Here is a 21,579-nt window from a genome sequence, read left to right on the forward strand (position 1 = left end):
GGTCGGAAGAGCAAGTGCCTCCGGAACCCTGTTGTTTGAAATCTTGCCTGGAAGAACGGCAATAAGATTTTTCGGAGCGTCTCGACGCGACTGCTCCCGACCCGTCCCCGCCTCCGTCCGCCTCTGCTTCCACTACCTCCCCTACATCGACATCTTGGTCGAAGACGCCGCCGCCAAAAAGAAGGCCATGGACGACGCCGAGGCTGCTGCTGCCGTCGCCGCGTTGGCCTGGCCAACCGGAGGGTATGATCTGTTCATCCCTTGTTTACTCGTTCATGTGTTGGCCGTATATATGTTGTTCATAAATGTTTCGGTTCTATGTATTGTACGCATTCACATACTTCGATATCGGTATGAGATGCATACCGTATTTGCCATGTTTACATAATACTCGTGAATTTGATTAGTTGCTAATATTTTCTAACAGATAATACTAACAAATGTATGTCCTCCATCTCATAATGTAAGATGTTTTTGACTCTATATTAAAGTTAAAAAAACGTCGTTATAGGACGAAGGGAGTAGCTAGGATGGTGACTCGAAGACGTGGAGTTTAACAGAGTACAACATCGATCAGACAACTCCGTGTCCCGTCGCTGCATGTTGTTTAACCACACCCCCGTCGCTGTGCGTTACAGCACATCCGGCGTGTCTCACCGTCTCACGCTAAACAATCCAATCGAGATAAACTTAACAATGAGGCGGGTGACGACAAGGACATCCACATGCACGACAACGTCATCGCATATCGGAACACCATATATAGTACAGTAAGTACAGCCACTCCTCTCAAAGTTGAAAAGCCAAAAAAGTTATTGAAAATTCGAAACCATCGGATGCTTCACGCTAAGCCAGCGCTGGCAGGGAAAAATAATACAATTGATTAAGATAAGCGGCTGGTAAGGAAATGGACTCCAGGCACGCACGCAGGCCGGCAGGCGCGCGGCGGATCACGATCACGCCGGGCCGGGCCGGGCCGGACGCCCGCCCGCCTAGACGAGGCGGCGGCAGATGGTGACGCCGTCGGCGATGGCGAGCTGGCAGACCTCGATGCGCGGGTCGGCGGCGAGCTTGGCGTTGAGGTCCCTGAGGGCGGCGGAGAAGCGGGTGTCGAGGTCGGACATGGGCGTGCCCGCCGGCAGCGCCACCGTGCCGCCCCACAGCGTGTTATCGTAGATGATGGTGCCGCCGACGCGGACCAGCTTCAGCAGCTGCTCGTGGTAGCGCACGTAGTTGGGCTTGTCCGCGTCCACGAACGCGAAGTCGTAGCTGGCCGCGCCCTCGTCCTCGACGAGCAGCTCGTCCAGGCGCGCCAGGCCGGTGCCCTCGCGGAAGTCCACCTTGTGCGCCATGCCGGCCTTCTCGATGAAGGGGCGGCCCACCTCGTAGCACTCGCGGTCGGTGTCGATGGCCACCACCTTGCCGTCCTCCGGGAGCGCCAGCGCGGTGGCCAGCAGCGAGTAGCCCGTGAACACGCCCACCTCGATCGTCTTCTTGGCGCCCGCCATCTTGATCAGCATCCCCAGCAGCTGCGCCTCGTCCGACGACGACTGCATGTAGCCCCTGGATCCGAAGAATCAGAGCCAGATCGATCAGCAACCACAATAACGAGTAGTAACAACGATCCATCGACGTGCGAGCGTGCATGCAGAGGAAGAAGAAGATGATGATGATACGTACCATGGGTGCTTGTCGGTGATGAGGCGCAGGTCGCGCATGCACTCGTGCTCACGGGGGAAGACGGTGGTGTCGAGGATGTAGGTGTAGAGGGCGTCGCTCTTGAGCAGCGTCTTGTTGGTGCTGTCGATGCCGCTGTGGACGTTGGCCACGGTGTTGTCTCCGTTGGGCGCCATGGCTCTGCTTGGGCTGGTGGTGCCGAGGTGGTAGGAGGAATGAGTTGGTTCGATCGAGTGTATGTCCACCCACAGCCTGGACGTGCCCGTATATATCCACTGGCCTCTGGCGGGGGTTGGTGAACCACGGATCCACCAACCAGCGCCTTGTAAAAGAAGCACCATCGATCACTAACAACTAGCTTTGGCAGGAGTGGTTTTTTCTCCTCCTTTAATTATTCTTTCTCTGGCGTGTCGACCCCGCCCCTCCAATCGTGCTAGCCCATGCGGCATGCATATGACGATGATCGATCACGATCAGATTCCTACCACCACCAACCTCCCTGCTCCGCTGTGCATCGATCGTGGATTTGATTTTGAGTAGAAAATTTGGCAGAGCGTCCCGGTTTTCTATTGTTCACGGCCGATCAACGACCGAGCACGAAGCTTCAGTCTCTAATCGTGCTTTCCAGTCTTCCACCCACCCCACCCCACCCCCACCCGGATTTCCCCCCACCCCATGCGAGTCCACCGCGGTTTAGCTGTCAGTTCGTTGGTCACCCCTGGCGGTTGGTGGAAAATCTGCAATTTAAAGAAGCGCTTTTGGCGTGCTGCTTTTCTGTTTCGATGAGGAGGAAGTTTAGCGTGCTGCTTGGGAGTGGGAGAGAATTGATTATTGGGCGGGTGCGTCACGAGTATATCTGGCCATGGGCCGGGCCGGGTCGGGCCTAAAAGAGCCCACGGCAGAAAACTGAGGCCCAGGCCCTATCATCGGGCCTACTTTTCAAGCCCAAGCTTGGCTCATCTGGTAAAAAGCCCTGAAAAGCCCTTAGGGCTTAGGGCCGTGGGCTGGGCCTCTTTCTTAAAATGTCAATATGCTAAGCCCAAGCCCGCCCAGGCCCTGCTGGTGGGCTCAAAACTCAGGCCCAAGCCCGGTCCACGGTCAAGCCCATCGAGCCTAGGCCCTGGATTTTAGGGCCGGGCCTGAGATGGCCAGGACTAGTCACGAGGCACGCAAAATCGATCAGGATTCAGGCCCTCCCCCTCGCCATCCACCGGAGGAGTAGTACCGTAGTATACAGTACGTATTACAGTACTTCTTTGTTGAGCGAAAAGCAAAGGTAGCAACCGCCGATGAGAGCAAGGTTGGCGCGAACAGACCATGGATCGGCGTTACGCAAGCTGCAATGATGCGCCTCGGAACAGAACATGATCGCCCGTTTCTGCACGCAACGTTTCGTCGGCGAGGACGGTCCGTCACGTGCACAGACAAGCAAGCGAGAGAGGATGGGAAGTTCCCATCTTCGTCTTTTTTATACGGTTGCAACCGCGCTTTGACCAACCTATGATGGGCTCTTGTGTTTTTAACGGCACGGCATTACGTTGGGCTCCTCGTCAGTGCCTGTTTTCTTGAGAATAATACTAGTTTGAAACTTGCAGTACAAGCGGGTAAACTGTGACTCGAGCCGATGCAGGTAGTACTGTACCTGGTAGTAGTACCTTTCATAGTGTGATTTATAGTAGTACAAATCTCTTGCTTTGTGTCAGTTCTTTTTTCAGAGAGTCTACGGAGGAGCAAATATCCTCGTGCAGTCAAGCCTCTTGGAATGTACAGTAGTAGTAGTAGCTACTAATGTACTATGCTACTGGTAAATGTTCTATAATTGGCGACAAAAGACATGCGGACGGCGACACAAACCAACCCCACTTGCAAAAATGACACTCTGGATGGATATTCCAACCAGCTATGTTTTTTTCTTCAGGGGTAATTCCAAGATCTGGCCAGCTCCTATTCAACATCCGGTGGCCCGCGCCAAAAACCCAATCATCCGGAGAGCAGCCTCAGAATGGGATCCGGTTGCAAACCAATCTGGGCGGATGGTCAGGACATTGGTATCCCTGCTCACCACAGCTCATGTCTCAGATGATGTTAGAATAAATCGAGACTCCGGATCAAGCAATCATACAAGGCACGACACCGAGATTTGTTAACAAAGTTCATCATCGTTGCTACATCCCCAAGGTCTGACTACGGACGCTCCTCTCCATGACACCATTATAATATCGTATCCAGTCGCCCTGGACACCGGCACATGCCGCCAGCTTTCCCTACTTTCCGGTGCTATTATGTTGGCATATGTTACATTGTGTGTCTACCCCCGCTATATATGAGAGGCCTACCTAGGATACAAGTGTCCTACTTGGACATGACTCCATATCCTATCAAAACATAATACAACTACAAGTCCAACTGTAACCTAACTTGTACAATAATATTCGACACAACTCTAACAAACTCCACTTTGGCGAATATTCTCCATCACCTTGAATTCGTCCGTGCATCAAACCTCCATGTACATTGGACTTGAGATACGTCATGAGCACCGCTGCTACTCCCAGACTACACGTGACTCCACCTGCAACTGTAGTCCCTTCTCGTCTTCCTCACAGCGAATACTCGAGCAAAATTAAGTTTCTCAATACTCTACTTTGTGCTCCCAACTTCCGTAGAATCCGTTCAACACCATCAAACACCGACCATTTGTCTGCATGAAAATGAACAGCTCACAAATTGGACGTCGCATATAAGAGTTATCTGAACTCAACGCCACCACTCTTTCTTGACTGCTTGTCCGAAACTTGAAGGAATTTCACCGTCACTCTGTGTCACCCTGAGTCAAATTCGCAGTTGTCTCACCCTTCTTCCGGATAGTCTCTGGCATGTCTCACAACTATAGCACTCTGCCTCCTTCTGTATTTGCCATCCGCACTTTGCCATGTGCACTGAACACCACAGAATATATGGCCATGTACTCTCTCAGCCTTTGACAATTTCAGACTTTCCGCCACTTTCTCAAATTCTCCATGGTCAACTCCTATCCATCAACTAGCACCGATAGACCCAGTCACCAACTTGAATTTGGTACTCGTCAACACTGCTTCAGCACCTTTGCACAATTTGCCTGACCACATGTCTGACCACTAGTGCATTGGCATGTCATCGTGTCCCGTGCTTACCGCACGCCTCGCCGCTATCACCGCGTCGAGCCTCTGCTGTCCTGATCGAGTCTCCCGGGTGCTAGCCCCCACTTCCTCAACCCCTACTGCAGAGAACCATCGATCATCACCGACCGATGCCGAGTATCACGTCTCCTTCAGACCACTGGTACCCAGTCCGATCCATGTGTCTCTCGCTATCCCGCTGAAATAGGCTTCGACTCTCCATGCATTTACGCTGTAGCCCCTCCATCAGCACAGAGTGAAGTCGTCCATCAGACTCCAGCTCCACCTTCAACATGACTCCATGTAGCTGGCCATGCTACCCTCGCGCCATGTCGACTTCAAACTCTCTCATGTGTACACTGCCTTGAATCAATCCCGCGCCTTAGTCTTGTCGAAGCCGCACAAGCCCTCAAGCCTGCACCACGTGTTTCCACGCTCCAGAAGTCGGCCACCATCAGCATCACGCTCCTATGTCGTTGTCGATGAAATCATCGTCGTCTTCTCCTTTGACCGACATCCATGTCAGTCCATCAGACTGTCCAGTCCGACCCAGCCGAAACAACCCGACTGCAACCATGCTCCACCATGCGTCGTGTCCGGCCACACTCCGTGCCTTGCTTGACGCCCTGTGTATGCATGATTTATACGACACACTATCCTCATCTTCACATACTCTTCTATCCCCCTCCGCAAACTTGACAGAAAAAAAACTTCCATGCAAACCTGATCCGAAGAATTCTTTGCACAACTTATTTTCCTCGTCACTATTTGCATGTGCTTCACCATGTACCTCTAGCAACAAAGATATGAAGAATTCCATCTCCTGGTTGCCCACGTACACAAACACACTCATATCATGTGAAGCCTAAGACACTCGTGCCCCCTTTTTTCCAAACAAATCTCACGCCACGATCATTCCCATTGCTAGGCACTGCTCGCAGTTTTTATTCCGCCTGTACGAAACCTCGTAAACAGCCAACTCGGACGACCTTCTCCTACTTGGACAACAGCCCACTGGACCACACGCGCGCTAGCCCTGCTTGGGCCAGGCCTCGCTTGAACATGCCTCAGCCTCACACCACCTGGGCCTTGCGCTGCCATGGCTTCAGCTATTGTTGCCACGACCTGCACCTATACCCCAGCCGAGCACCGCGTGCTGCCTACAGCCAATCCGTGTGCGCTGCTGCAGGACAATTCGTCCTCGATCTGCCTCCACGAGAGCTTCCACGTACATGCCTGACACCAACTGCAATTCTGATATGCCTCACTCGCCGAATCCGATTACTCCTCGAAGAACTACAACAACCGTAGAACTTATCGTTGCCTCCTGGTTGCAATTCGTCAGCGACGACTCGCCGACTACTGCTCCTCCCACGGCTGCGATCGCTTTCCACCCAACTGTCGATTCGTTCCTCCTCCTCTTAATAAACGATCCGTGACCTCCAAGCAACCTAGCTCTGATACCACTTGTTAGAATAAATCCGAGGCACTCCATCGATCTACCGAGGACCAAGCAATCACACGAAGGCGCGACATCGAGATTTGTTAATGAGGTTCACCGTCGTGGCTACATCCCCGGGGCCTGACTACGGGCGCTCCTCCCCGTGACACTGCTACAATACCGCACCCGGTCGCCCTGGACGCCGGCACATGCCGCCAGCTTCCCCTGCTTTCCGATGCTATTATGTTGGCATAGGTTACATCGTGTGTCTACCCCCACTATATATGAGAGGCCTAAGATACTAGTGTCCTACTTGGACACGACTCCATATCTTATCAAAACACAATACAACTATAAGTCCAACTGTAACCTAACTTGTACAATAATATTCGACACAACTCTAACATCAGATTTGACATTGATGCTCGTATTTTTTAGGATTTATTTCACATCTTTTGGTGGTGTGCGTGCAGTGAAAAGATACATTTTTTGTCGACTACGAAAGGTCGTCAATCTTAAGATGATGTGTCAACTTAGTCTCTCAAAGGTGCTCATAGGGATAGGATATGCGTGTGAGCGTACGTTTATATGGGCAAGTGTATGCTCGTATATGTGAGCGACTTCGATTGCACTGTGTTCAAAAAACAAAAGAGTCCAGCTAAGAGAATTCGGTCCCTAAGAGCAACTCCAACCGGGCGACCCAAATGGACGACGTTTTTGTTCGTTTGGGTCGGCCGCCCGCCCGGCGTCCGCCCTGTTTTAGATTTGGGTCGGCAGTGCGCTCAACGCGCCGACCCATTTCATGTCTGCACGTAATTTTTAAAAAAGGCCCGCGGCCATAGATCATGCCAGCGGGCATGTCTCATGCCGGCACCATGCCAGCGCTGGCATACAATGCCGGCTTCAAAATAACAACACACAGTTCATGTTGGCGCACTCGCCAGCGGCCGACACACATGCCAGCACACAAAAAGGGGTGGGACTTGAGTTCGACCACGCCATAGTGGCACTGTGGTCATGTCAGCACACCTGCCGGCATACAAAAAAGGATGACGCTCGCCGCCATAGATCACTCATCGCCGAACTTGAGCATGTCGGCCTGCATCTTCTCGAACCACGTCCTCTTCCTTGGCGACACGGTGTTGAGATCCACCTTCATGATCTCCACCCGGTCATCATGCTCACGAGAGCCACTTCTTTGGCCTTGGTGTTGGCGTTGGCGGCCTCGATCTCTAGCATCTTGGCTTGCTTCTCCGCGTCCATCTCAAGCATCTTGGCTTGCTTCTCCGCGTCCATCTCAAGCATCTTGGCTTGCTTCTCCGCGTCCATCTCAAGCCTCCTTATTTGGATCTCCATGAAGGCGTTCATTTGCTCTTCTTTGTAACGCCGATGCTCCTCCTCCCTTGAGTCCTTACTCATCATGCCCTCCATGCTTGCGATCATGGCGTTCAATGCCGCATCCCGCTTGTCACCCTTCTTGGAGTTGGTCTTCCCCCGTGGCCGTGCCTTCTCGTCGTCCCCAACCTCCTTCACGGCTTGCTTCCCCCCACGCGACTTGAGGGCAGCATATTGCGCCTTGAACTTCTCCTCGTCTTTGATGACCCTAAAGCAACGGGAGAGGTTGAAGCACTTGCCATTGTGTTCGACCTTAAATGCCTCCAAAGCTTGAAATGCCTACAAATATATTTCATGCAAGCATATTGGCAAATGGTATGCAAATGAACACATAAGCATAAATGGAATGACGCAAAAGAGGGCGGCTTGCTAGCATACCATGTCTTGCATGCCGATGCCGCTCACGGGGCGGGCCTTGACGCTCTCAAGAGTGGCACAAAACTTGTTGCACTCTTGTTGGATCATCCTCCATCGCTTTGAAATGGACACCTACCCGCGCGTGCTTACTATTTGGTACGACGAAAACTTATTGCGCTCATGGAACTCACGGTGGACACGAATCCAAAAAGTTGAATGCTTTTGTTTGATGCCCGTCTTCGGGTCTTGCCCAATATCTCTCCAACACTCACAAATAAGCTTGTCCTTGGCCACCGTGTATGCCTTGGTCTGCTTGCTCTTCTGCTTCGGCTTCACCCCGGTGGCTTGGTTGGTGAGCTCATCCTCGAACAAAGGCTCCCCTTCGATGTCACACTCGTCCTCTTCCTCTTGCCCATAGTCCTACGGAAACTCATGGTCAAGTGGGAAGCCGTCTAGGTCCAGGACGGCCTGATCATGCATGAAGGCCGCCTGATCTTGATCAAAGGTGGACGACGTGAACGCCCCTCGGCTGTCCTACCTTTATCTCTCATCGGGATCGTAGCCAGCGGCCGACGCACCACCCTCGAATATGATGTTCTGCATGTAGTCGTCGTCGCTGGAGGCAGGCATTCCGTTGAACAGGTTGTGTGCGCTTGACAGCATGTCGGCTGCCATGTGCCACGCACGTTTCCTCGCGCCTCCGAATGAGGAGCCACCAGCCACCGATGTGGCATTGAGGTTGATTGGCGCGGGCGTGGACGGCGCCACCACGCTCACCTCGGGCAAGCACTCCCTGGAGAGGCGGGAGGCATGCGGGTAGGCGTGGAAGCCAGGCATCGGGGTGCAAGCCGACGCGCGGGGCGAGTCGGGCAGCACCATCTGAGGGAAAGAGGATGAGCTGGTGCTGGCCGCGGCCACGACGGCATTGACGAGGCCGTGCTGGCTAGGGTTTAACCCTAGCATATATAGCGCCTCCCTCGTTGCCGCCGTGACGCGGGCGTTGGCGACCTGCTTCTGCGTGGCAGCGGCGATGATGGTGGCTGCCACGATGGCTTCGTCCCTTGCGTCTACCACGTGCCTCCGGTCCTTCCTCTTGGCTGACTCTCTTGCCCACTGTTCGGGCGTCAGCGTCTTCTTCGTCTTGGCCGCGGCGGCGGTCTTCCGGGGGGCGCGAGGCTGGCCTTTGCCGGAGGGCGCGGTCGCCATGCCGGACGAGGCGAGGGAGATGAGGCCGGTGGTGGCGTCGAGGTTGTCGTCCATGGCGGGGGCCGGAGCGTGCACGGGTGGGAGGGTTTTTTGGGGGGAAATAGACGAAAATGGTGGAGGCTGCCACCGACCAGCGGGCCCGGGGGAAGAGAAGGCGAGCGCGCGCGTCCGTCTCATGTCCGCGCCGATGCAAATCCGGCAAAAAAAGGGCCACGAATGGGTCGGCAGGCGGACGAAAAGCGGACGCATGTCCGTTTGGGTCGGCGCATTGGGTCGACTTTTCTGTCCGTGACGACCTAAACGGACGCCCGCGGACGAAATGGGTCGCCCCATTGGAGTTGCTCTAAACGTCTATGAACGTGCTCGAGCGCGTCCACGGATAGTGAATGACCAATTCTCAAATCACCTCTTTCAAAAAATGGATACGTCATTATCAAATCATCAAATTCATACAATTATATGCAACGTAAATCTAGTCTAAATCTTCAACGACGTCGTTCGCCTCCAAGTCCATGTTCATGTATGTGTCTGTGTCCATGTCCAGCCGTAATGAGACCCGCGAAGTGAAGGTCCCGTCACCGGGGAGGTAGAGTAGGACATGGGATACAAGGTGTCACTGTCTCTCATGTCCTACTCTTCCCCGTCAAAGTCCATGGCATCGACGTCGCCGGTCGAGGTGCGGTCCACGATAGACCCCTCTTTGTTGGAGCCCAACACCTCGATGACTTGCTTGTTATGCCAACGGTTGCCGGCCACCCATACCGGCTCCGTGGTGGTGTGGGACTTCATCTCCGCGGCCTGGGTCACGAGGGCTGCAGCGGCTTCATACGCCCTCTCACTAGCATGGCGCGCACACCACGCCGTATAGGGGGACGGTCCAGGACAATGCATGTCATTGTTTACCTCTGACTCAGAGCCCAACGACGGGGGAAAGATGCGCCACCAGAGGGGTCATGCCATCGCTCAGTATTGGGGCGATAGACGGACCGCACTGCGTATCCATCGACCAGGCAGCGGTGAAGCACCTCCCGCCGTATCCAAGCATCATTCGGGCAGTCGAAATGGATTCCCGTCGGGTCGAGTCCGACCACGGTCAGACGGACTCCTCTCAAGAGAGATGGAGAGCTGTGCAGATGACCATCTCATTCTCCGGCCCGCATGGGATGAGGTCCCAGTCTGCAGATCAGTCGTGCCCCCATGCCCTTGTTTATCGTCGATTTGGGCCGAAATAACAGCCGGCGAACCCGGGCCGAACCCAGCCCTCTGTGAAGGAAACATGCCCTAGAGGCAATAATAAAGTTGTTATTTTATATTTCCTTATATCATGATAAATGTTTATTATCCATGCTAGAATTGTATTAACTGGAAACTTGATACATGTGTGGATACATAGACAAAACACCGTGTCCCTAGTAAGCCTCTACTAGACTAGCTCATTAATCAAAGATGGTTAAGTTTCCTAACGATAGACATGTGTTGTCATTTGATGAATGGGATCACATCATTAGGAGAATGATATGATGGACAAGACCCATCCGTTAGCTTAGCATGTTGATCGTTCAAGTTTTATTGCTATTGCTTTCTTCATGTCAAATACATATTCCTTTGACTATGAGATTATGCAACTCCGTCATACCGGAGGAATACCTTATGTGCTATCAAACGTCACAACGTAACTGTGTGATTATAAAGATGCTCTACAGGTATATCCGAAGGTGTTTGTTGGGTTGGCAAAGATCGAGAGTAGGATTTGTCACTCCGAGTATCGAAGAGGTATCTCTGGGCCCTCTCGGTAATGCACATCATAATAAGCTTTGCAAGAAATGTGACTAATGAGTTAGTTGTAGGATGATGTATTACGGAACAAGTAAAGGGACTTGCTGGTAACGAGATTGAGCTAGGTATGAAGATACCGACGATTGAATCTCGGGCAAGTAACATACCGATGACAAAGGGAATAACATATGTTGTCATAACGGTTCGACCGATAAAGATCTTTGTAGAATATGTAGGAACCAATATGAGCATCCAGGTTCCGCTATTGGTTATTGACCGGACAGGTGTCTCGGTCATGTCTACATAGTTCTCGAACACGTAGGGTTCGTATGCTTAATGTTCGATGATGATTTGTATTATGAGTTATATGATTTGGTGACCGAATGTTGTTCGGAGTCTAGGATGAGATCACGGACATGACGAGGAGTCCCAAAATGGTCGAGAGGTAAATATTGATATATTGGATGATAGTATTCGGACACCGGAAGTGTTTCAGAATGTATCAGGTACATATCGGAGTACCGGGGGGTTACCGGAACCCCCGGGAGGAAGATATGGGCCATAGGAGGGAGGCAAGCCAGCCCACAAGGGGTGGTGCACCCCCCGCCCCAAGGGAGGGGTCTGAATTGGACAAGGGGAGGGGGCGGCGCCCTCCTTTCCTTCTCCTCCTCTCTCTCCTTCCCCCTTTCCCCCTCTGATAAAAGGAAGGGGGCCGAATCCTACTAGGAGCCCAAGTGGGACTCCTCCCACTTGGGACGCGCCTAGGGCCGACCACCTCCCCTCTACGTCCTTTATATACGGGGGTGGGGGCGCCTCTAACACACATCAATTGTTCCAAGCCATGTGCGGCGCCCCCCTTCCACAGTTTATGCCTCCGGTCATAATCATGTAGTGCTTAGGCGAAGCCCTGTGCGGATTACTTCACCGTCACCATGCCATCGTACTGATGGAACTCTCCTCGACACTTTGCTGGATCAAGAGTTCTAGGGACATCATCGAGCTGAACGTGTGCAGAACTCGGAGGGGCCGTACGTTCGGTGCTTGATCCGTTGGATCAAGAAGATCTTCGACTACATCAATCGCATTAAGCTAACACTTCCGCTTTCGGTCTATGAGGGTACGTGGACACACTCTTTCCCTCTCGTTGCTATGCTTCTACTAGATAGATCTTGCCTGAGCATAGGAATTTTTCGAAAGTGCATGCTCCATTCCCCAATAGTGGTATCAGAGCCAAGTTTATGCGTAGATGATATGCATGAGTAGAACACAAAGAGTTGTGGCGGTGATCGTCATACTACTTACCACCAATGCCTTATTTTGATTTGGCGGTATTGTTGGATGAAGTGGCTCGGACCAACCTTACATCACCATGTTCATGAGACCGGTTCCACCGACAAACATGCAACTTGTTTTGCATAAAGGTGGCTGGCAGGTGTCTGTTTCTCCGACTTTAGTTGAATCAAATTTGACTGCGGCCGATCCTTGTTGAAGGTTAAAACAGCAAACTTGATAAATCACCATTGTGGTTTTGATGCGTAAGTAAGAACGGTTCTTACTAGAAGCCCGTAGCAGCCACGTAAAACTTGCAACAACAAAGTAGAGGACATCTAACTTGTTTTTTCAGGGCATGTTGTGATGTGATATGGTCAAGACATGATGTGATATACATTCTTGTATGAGATGATCATGTTTTGTAAAAGTTATCGGGAACTAGCAGGAACCTTATGGTTGTCGTTTTATTGTATGAAATGCAAACGCCATGTAATTGCTTTACTTTATCACTATGCATTAGCGATAGTTGTAGAAGCAATAGTTGGCGAGACGACAACGATGCTACGATGAAGATCAAGGTGTCAAGCCGGTGACGATGGAAATCATGACAGTGCTTTGGAGATGGAGATCAAAGGCACAAGATGATGATGGCCATATCATGTCACATATTTTTATTGCATGTGATGTTTATATTTTATGCATCTTATTTTGCTTAGTACGGCAGTAGCATTATAAGATGATCCCTTACTAAAATTTCATGGTATAAGTGTTCTCCCTGAGTATGCACCGTTGCGACATTTCGTCGTGCTGAGACACCACGTGATGATCGGGTGTGATAAGCTCTACATTCACATACAATGAGTGCAAGACAGTTTTGCACATGCGGAATACTCGGCTTAAACTTGACGATCCTAGCATGTACAGACATGGCCTCGGAACACTAGAGACCGAAAGGTCGAACATGAATCATATAGTAGATATGATCAACATAGAGATGTTCACCATTGAAAACTACTCCGTCTCACGTGATGATCGGACATGGTTTAGTTGATATGGATCACGTGATCATTTAGATGACTCGAGGGATGTCTATCTAAGTGGGAATTCTTAAGTAATACGATTAATTGAACTTAATTTATCATGAACTTAGTCTTGATAGTTTTTGCATATCTATGTTGTAGATCAATAGCTCGCGTATAGCTCCCCTGTTTTATTTTTGATATGTTCCTAGAGAAAACTAAGTTGAAAGATGATAGTAGCAATGATGCAGACTGGGTCCGTGATTTGAGGATTATCCTCATTGCTGCACAGAAAAATTATGTCCTTGATGCACCGCTAGGTGACAGACCTATTACAGGAGCAGATGCAGACGTTATGAACGTTTGACAAGCTCAGAATGATGACTACTTGATAGTTCAGTGCACCATGCTTTACGTCTTAGAACCGGGACTTCAAAAATGTTTTGAACGCCATGGAGCATATGAGATGTTCCAAGAGTTGAAATTGGTATTTCAGACTCATGCCCGTGTCGAGAGGTAAGAGACCTCTGAAAAGTACTTTGCCTACAATATGGAGGAGAATAGCTCAGCCAGTGAGCATGTGCTCAGAATGTCTGGGTACTACAATCGCTTGAATCAAGTGGGAGTTAATATTCCAGATAAGATAAGTGATTGATAGAGTTCTCTAGTCACTATCACCAAGTTACTAGAACTTCGTGATGAACTATAATATGCAAGGGATGACGAAAACGATTCCCAAGCTCTTCGTGATGCTGAAATCGGCGAAGGTAGAAATCAAGAAAGAGCATCAAATGTTGATGGTTAACAAGACCACTAGTTTTAATAAAAAGGGCAAAGGAAAAGAAAGGGAACTTCAAGAAGAATGACAAGCAAGTTGCCACTCCCGTGAAGAAACCCAAAGCTAGACCTAAGCCTGAAACTGGGTGCTTCTACTGCAAAGGGAATTGTCACTGGAAGCGGAACTTCCCTAAATACTTGGCGGATAAGAAGGATGGCAAAGTGAAAAAAGGTATATTTGATATACATGTTATTGATGTGTAATTTACTAGTGTTCATAGTAACCCCATGGTATTTGATACCGTTTCAGTTGCTAAGATTAGTAACTCAAAACATGAGTTCAAAAATGAACAAAGACTATTTAAGGGCGAGGTGACGATGTGTGTTGGAAGTGATTCCAAGGTTGATAAGATCACCATCACACACTCCCTCTACCTTCGGGATTAGTGTTGAACCTAAATAAATGTTATTTGGTGTTTGTGTTGAGCATGAATATGATTGGATCATGTTTATTGCAAATACGGTTATTCATTTAAGTCAGAGAATAATTGTTGTTTTGTTTACATGAATAAAACCTTCTATGGTCATACACCCAGTGTAAATGGTTTATTGAATCTCGATCGTAGTGATACCCATATTCATAATATTGATGCCAAAAGATGCAAAGTTGATAATGATAGTGCAACATATTTGTGGCACTGCCGTTTAGATCATATTGGTGTAAAGCACATAAAGAAACTCCATGCGGATGGACTTTTGGAATCACTTGATTATGAATCATTTTATGCTTGCAAACCATGCCTTACGGGCAAGATGACTAAAACTCCATTCTCCGGAACAATGGAGCGAGCCACTGACTTATTGGAAATAATACATATCGATGTATGTGGTCCGACGAGTGTTGAGGCTCGCGGCGGGTATCGTTATTTTCTGACCTTCACAGATGATTTGAGCAGATATGGGTATATCTACTTAATGAAACACAAGTCTGAAACATTTGAAAAGTTCAAAGAATTTCAGAGTGAAGTGGGGAATCATCGTAACAAGAAAATATAGTTTCTACGATCTGATCGCGGAGGCAAATATTTGAGTTATGAGTTTGGCCTTCATTTAAAACAATGTGGAATAGTTTCACAACTCACGCCACCTGGAACACTGCAGCGTAATGGTGTGTCCGAACATCGTAACCGTACTTTATTAGATATGGTGTGATCTATGATGTCTCTTACCGATTCACCATTATCGTTTTGGGGTTATGCATTAGAGACAGTTGCATTCATGTTAAATAGGGTACCATCTAAATCCGTTGAGACGACACTATATGAACTATGGTTTGGCAAGAAACCAAAGATGTCGTTGCTTAAAGTTTGGGGTTGCGATGCTTATGTGAAAAGGTTTCAAACTGATATGATCGAACCCAAATCGGAGAAGTGCGTCTTCGTAGGATACCCAAAAGAAACTGTTGGGTACACCTTCTAGCATAGATCCGAAGGCAGGATTTTTGTTGCGAAGAATGGATCCTTTCTAGAAAAGGAGTTTCTCTCGAAAGAAGTGAGTGGGAGGAAACTAGAACTTGATGAGGTAATTGTACCTTCTCTCGAATTGGAAAGTAGCTCATGACAGAAATCAGTTCTAGTGATGCCTACACCAACTAGAGAGGAAGCTAATAATAATGATCATGAAACTTCAGATCAAATTACTACCGAACCTCATAGGTCAACCAGAGCACGTTCCGCACCAAAGTGGTACGGTAATCCCGTTCTGGAAGTCATGTTACTAGACCATGTAGAACCTACGAAATATGAGGAAGCGATGATGAGCCCAGATTCCGATAAATGGCTTTAGGCCATGAAATCTGAGATATGATCCATGTATGAGAACAAAGTGTGGGCTTTGGTGGACTTGCCCGATGATCGGCAAGCCATTGAGAATAAATGGATCTTCAAGAGGAAGATGGATGCTGATGATAGTGTTACTATGTACAATGCTCGACTTGTCGCAAAAATGTTTTCGACAAGTTCAAGGTGTTGACTAATGAGATTTTCTTACTCGTAGCGATGCTTAAGTCTGTCTGAATCATGTTAGCAAGTGCCGCATTTTATGAAATCTGGCAAATGGATGTCAAAACTGCATTCCTTAATGGATATCTTAAAGAAGATTTGTATATGATGCAACCAGAAGATTTTGTCGATCCTAAAGGTGCTAACAAAGTGTGCAAGCTCCAGCAATCCATTTATGGACTGGTGGAAGCATCTTGGAGTTGGAATATACGCTTTGATGAGATGATCAAAGCATATGGTTTTATACAGACTTTTGGAGAAGCCTGTATTTACAAGAAAGTGAGTGGGAGCTCTGTAGCATTTCTAATATTATATGTGGATGACATATTTGTCGAGTGGAAATGATATAGAATTTCTAGATAGCATAAAAGGATACTCGAATAAAAGTTTTTCAATGAAAGACCTCAGTGAAGCTGCTTATATATTAGGCGTCAAGATCTATAGAGATAGATCAAAACGCTTGATAAGACTTTCGATGAGTACATACCATGGTAAGATTTTGAAGGAGTTCAAAATGGATCAGTCAAAGAAGGAGTTCCTGCTTGAAATGTAAGGTATGAAGTTGAGTAAGACTAAATACCCAACCACGGCAAAATATACAGAGAGAATGAAAGTCATTCCCTATGCCTTAGTCATAGGTTCTATAAAGTATGCCATGCTATGTACCAGACCTGTTGTGTGCCTTGCCATGAGTTTGGCAAGGGGGTATAATAGTGATCTAGGAGTAGATCACTGGACAACGGCCAAAATTATCCTTAGGTACCTAAGGAGGACTAAGGGAGTGTTTCTCGGTTATGAGGTGATAAAGAGTTCGTCATAAAGAGTTACGTCGATACAAGCTTTGACACTGATCTGGATGACTCTGAGTCTTGATCTGGATACATATTGAAAGTGGGAGCAATTAGCTAGAGTGTAGCTCCATGCATAGCATTGTAGACATAGAAATTTGCAAAATACATACAGATCTGAATGTGGCAGACCCGTTGACTAAACCTCTCTCACAAGCAAAACATGATCACACCTTAGTACTCTTTGGGTGTTAATCACATGACGATGTGAACTAGATTACTAACTCTAGTAAACCCTTTGGGTGTTGGTCACATGGCGATGTGAACTATGGGTGTTAATCACATGGTGATGTGAACTATTGGTGTTGAATCACATAGCGATGTGAACTAGATTATTGACTCTAGTGCAAGTGGGAGACTGAAGGAAATATGCCCTAGAGGCAATAATAAAGTTGTTCTTTTATATTTCCTTATATAATAAATGTTTATTATCCATGCTAGAATTGTACTAACCGAAAACTTGATACATGTGTGGATACATAGACAAAACACGGTGTCCCTAGTAAGCCTCTACTAGACTAGCTCGCTAATCAAAGATGGTTAAGTTTCCTAACCATAGACATGTGTTGTCATTTGATGAACGGGATCACATCATTAGGAGAATGATGTGATGGACAAGACCCATCCATTAGCTTAGCACGTTGATCATTCAAGTTTTATTGCTACTGCTTTCTTCATGTCAAATACATATTTCTTCGACTATGAGATTATGCAACTCCCGGATATCGGAGGAATACCTTGTGTGCTATAAAATGTCACAACATAACTGGGTGATTATAAAGATGCTCTACAGGTATATCTGAAGGTGTTTGTTGGGTTGGCATAGATCGGGATTAGGATTTGTCACTCCGAGTATCGAAGAGGTATCTCTGGGCCCTCTCGGTAATGCACACCATAATAAGCCTTGCAAGCAATGTGACTAATGAGATGGTTGCGGGATGATGTATTACTGTACGAGTGAAGAGACTTTCTGGTAATGAGATTGAACTAGGTATGAAGATACCGACGATCGAATCTCGAGCAAGTAACATACCGATGACAAAGGGAATAACGTATGTTGTCATAACGGTTCGACCGATAAAGATCTTCATAGAATATGTAGGAACCAATATGAGCATCCAGGTTCCACTATTGGTTATTTACCAGAGAGGTGTCTCGGTCATGTCTACATAGTTCTCGAACCCGTAGGGTCCGCACGCTTAATGTTCGATGACGATTTGTATTATAAGTTATGTGACTTGGTGACCGAATGTTGTTCGGAGTCCAGGATGAGATCACGGACATGAGGAGGAGTCTCAAAATGGTTGAGAGGTAAAGATTGATATATTGGATGATAGTATTCGGACATCGGAAGTGTTTCGGAATGTATCGGGTACATATCAGAGTACCGGGAGGGTTACCGGAACCCCCCGGGAGAAGATATGTGCCATATGGGCCGTAGGAGGGAGGAAAGCCTGCCCACAAGGGGTGCCCCCCCCAAGGGAGGAGTCTGAATTGGACAAGGGGAGGGGGCGGCACCCCCTTTCCTTCTCCTCCTCTCTCTCCTTCCCCCTTTTCTCCCTTTGATGAAAGGAAGGGGGGTCAAATCCTACTAGGAGCCCAAGTGGGACTCCTCCCACTTGGGGAGCGCCTAGGGCCAGCCTCCTCCCCACTCCCTCCTTTATATACGGGGGTGGGGGCGCCTCTAACACACATAAATTCTTCCAAGCCATGTGCGGCGCCCCCTTCCACAGTTTACGCCTCTGATCATATTCACGTAGTGCTTAGGCGAACCCCTGCACGGATCACTTCACCATCACCGTCACCACGCCGTCGTACTGACGGAACTCTCCCTCGACACTTTGCTGGATCAAGAGTTCGAGGGACGTCATCTAGGTGAATGTGTGCAGAACTCGGAGGTGCCGTACGTTCGGTGCTTGATCGGTTGGATCGAGAAGACGTTTGACTACATCAACTGCATTAAGCTAACACTTCCGCTTTTGGTCTATGAGGGTACGCGGACACACTCTTCCCCTCTCGTTGCTATGCATCTCCTAGATAGATCTTGCGTGAGCGTAAGAATTTTTTGAAATTGCATGCTATGTTCCCCAACACTCTGGGGGGGGGGGGGCGCTTGGGGGCGCCGGCTGCTACCTCTTGAGCACTGCGTTGGTTTTCCCTTGAAGAGGAAAGGGTGATGCAGCAAAGCAGCGTAAGTATTTCCCTCAGTTTTTGAGAACCAAGGTATCATTCCAGTAGGAGACCACACGCGAGTCACCTCGTACCTACACAAACAAATAAGAACCTCGCAACCAACACGATAAAGGGGTTGTCAATCCCTTCATGGCCACTTGCAAGAGTGAGATCTGATAGAGATAATAATAATAAGACAAATATTTTTGGTTATTTTATGATATAGATTGAAAGTAAAGATTGCAAAATAAAATAGACTGGAAACTTATATGATGGAGAATAGACCCGGGGGCCATAGGTTTCACTAGTGGCTTCTCTCAAGATAGCATAAGTATTACGGTGGGTGAACAAATTACTGTCGAGCAATTGATAGAAAAGCGAATAATTATGAGAATATCTAGGTATGGTCATGTATATAGGCATCACGTCCGTGACAAGTAGACCGACTCCTGCCTGCATCTACTACTATTACTCCACACATCGACTGCTATCCAGCATGCATCTAGAGTATTAAGTTCATAAGAACAGAGTAACGCTTTAAGCAAGATGACATGATGTAGAGGGATAAACTCATGCAATATGATATAAACCCCATCTTTTTATCCTCGATGGCAACAATACAATACGTGTCGTTTCCCTTTCTGTCACTGGGATCGAGCACCGCAAGATTGAACCCAAAGCTAAGCACTTCTCCCATTGCAAGAAAGATCTAGTAGGCCAAACCAAACTAATAATTCGAAGAGACTTGCAAAGACAACCAATCATACATAAAAGAATTCAGGGAAGATTCAAATAATGTTCATAGATAATCTTGATCATAAACCCACAATTCATCGGATCTCGACAAACACACCGCAAAAAGAGTTACATCGAATAGATCTCCAAGAGAATCGAGGAGAACTTTGTATTGAGATCCAAAGAGACAGAAGAAGCCATCTAGCTAATAACTATGGACCCGAAGGTCTGAGGTAAACTACTCACACATCATCGGAGGGGCCATGGAGTTGATGTAGAGCCCCTCCGTGATCAATGCCCCCTCTGGTGGAGCTCCGGAAAAGGCCCCAAGATGGGATCTCTTGGGTACGGAAGGTTGCGGCGGTGGAAATAGGGTTTCGTGGTGCTCCTGGATGTTTTCGGGGTATGTGAACATATATAGGAGGAAGAAGTAGGTCGGTTGAGCCACAAGGGGCCCACGAGGGGGGAGGGCGCGCCCAGGGGGTAGGTGCGCCCCCTGCCTCGTGGCCACCTCGTTGGTTGCTTGACGTCCACTCCAAGTCCTCTGGATCACTTTTGTTCCAAAAATCACGCTCCCGAAGGTTTCATTCCGTTTGGACTCCGTTTGATATTCCTTTTCTATGAAACACTGAAATAGGCAAAAAAAACAGCAATTTGGGCTGGGCCTTTGGTTAGTAGGTTAGTCCCAAAAATAATATAAAAGTGTAAAATAAATCCCATTAACATCCAAAACAGATAATATAATAGCATGGAACAATCAAAAAATATAGATCCCATGCTTAATTCCTGCTCGTCCTCGAGTAGGTAAATGATGCAAACAGAATTTTTGATGTGGAATGCTTTCTAGAATATTCTTCAATGTATTTTTCTCTATGTGGCATGAATGTTCAGATCCGAAAGATTCAAGATAAAAGTTTATTGTTGACATAAAAATAGTAATACTCCAAGTATGCTAATCAAGCAATTATGTCTTATCAAAATACCATAGCCAAAGAAAACTTATCCCTACAAAGTCATATAGTTTGGTCATGCTTCATTTTCTTCACACAAAATGCTCTCATCATGCACAACCCCGATGACAAGCCAAGCAATTATTTCATACTTAGCCTTTTCAAACTCTTTCAACTTTTGCGCAATATATGAGCGCGAGACATGGACATAGCACTATGGGTGGAATAGAATATGATGATTGAGGTTGTGTGAGAAGACAAAAAGGAGAAAGTCTCACATTGACACGGCTAATCAATGGGCTATGGAGATGACCATCGATTGATGTCAATGCAAGGAGTAGGGATTGCCATGCAACGGATGCACTAGAGCTATAAATATAAGAAAGCTCATCAAAGAAACTAAGTGGGTGTGCATCCAACTCGCTTGCTAACAAAGACCTAGGGCATTTGAGGAAGCCCATCATTGGAATATACAAGCCAAGTTCTATAATGAAAAATTCCCACTAGTATATGAATGTGACAAAATAAGAGACTCTCTATCATGAAGATCATGGTGCTACTTTGAAGCACAAGTGTGGAAAACAGATAGTAACATTGTCCCTTCTCTCCTTTTCTCTCATTTTTTTATTTGGGCCTTTTTTTCTTTTGGCCTCTTTTCTCTTTCTTTTTTTTGTCCGGAGTCTCATCCCGACTTGTGGGGGAATCATAGTCTCCATCATCCTTTCCTCACATGGGA

At 47.9% G+C, this 21,579-nt stretch overlaps 1 protein-coding gene across 1 annotated transcript; it reads right to left on the bottom strand.

Moving 5' to 3' along the window:
• Positions 1–720: 720 nt before the first annotated feature.
• On the bottom strand, positions 721–1,931 carry LOC125521416 (tricin synthase 1). Its single transcript, XM_048686477.2, has 2 exons — positions 1,681–1,931; positions 721–1,563 (listed from the first exon to the last, which is right to left on the bottom strand). The coding sequence occupies exons 1-2, from the start codon at positions 1,851–1,853 to the stop codon at positions 993–995; spliced, it is 744 nt and encodes a 247-aa protein (XP_048542434.1). The 5' UTR covers positions 1,854–1,931; the 3' UTR covers positions 721–992.
• Positions 1,932–21,579: the final 19,648 nt, after the last annotated feature.

This window comes from Triticum urartu, chromosome 7A (assembly GCF_056163025.1).
Source record: "Triticum urartu cultivar PI428250 chromosome 7A, HENAU_Tu73, whole genome shotgun sequence".
Lineage (NCBI taxonomy): Eukaryota > Viridiplantae > Streptophyta > Magnoliopsida > Poales > Poaceae > Triticum > Triticum urartu.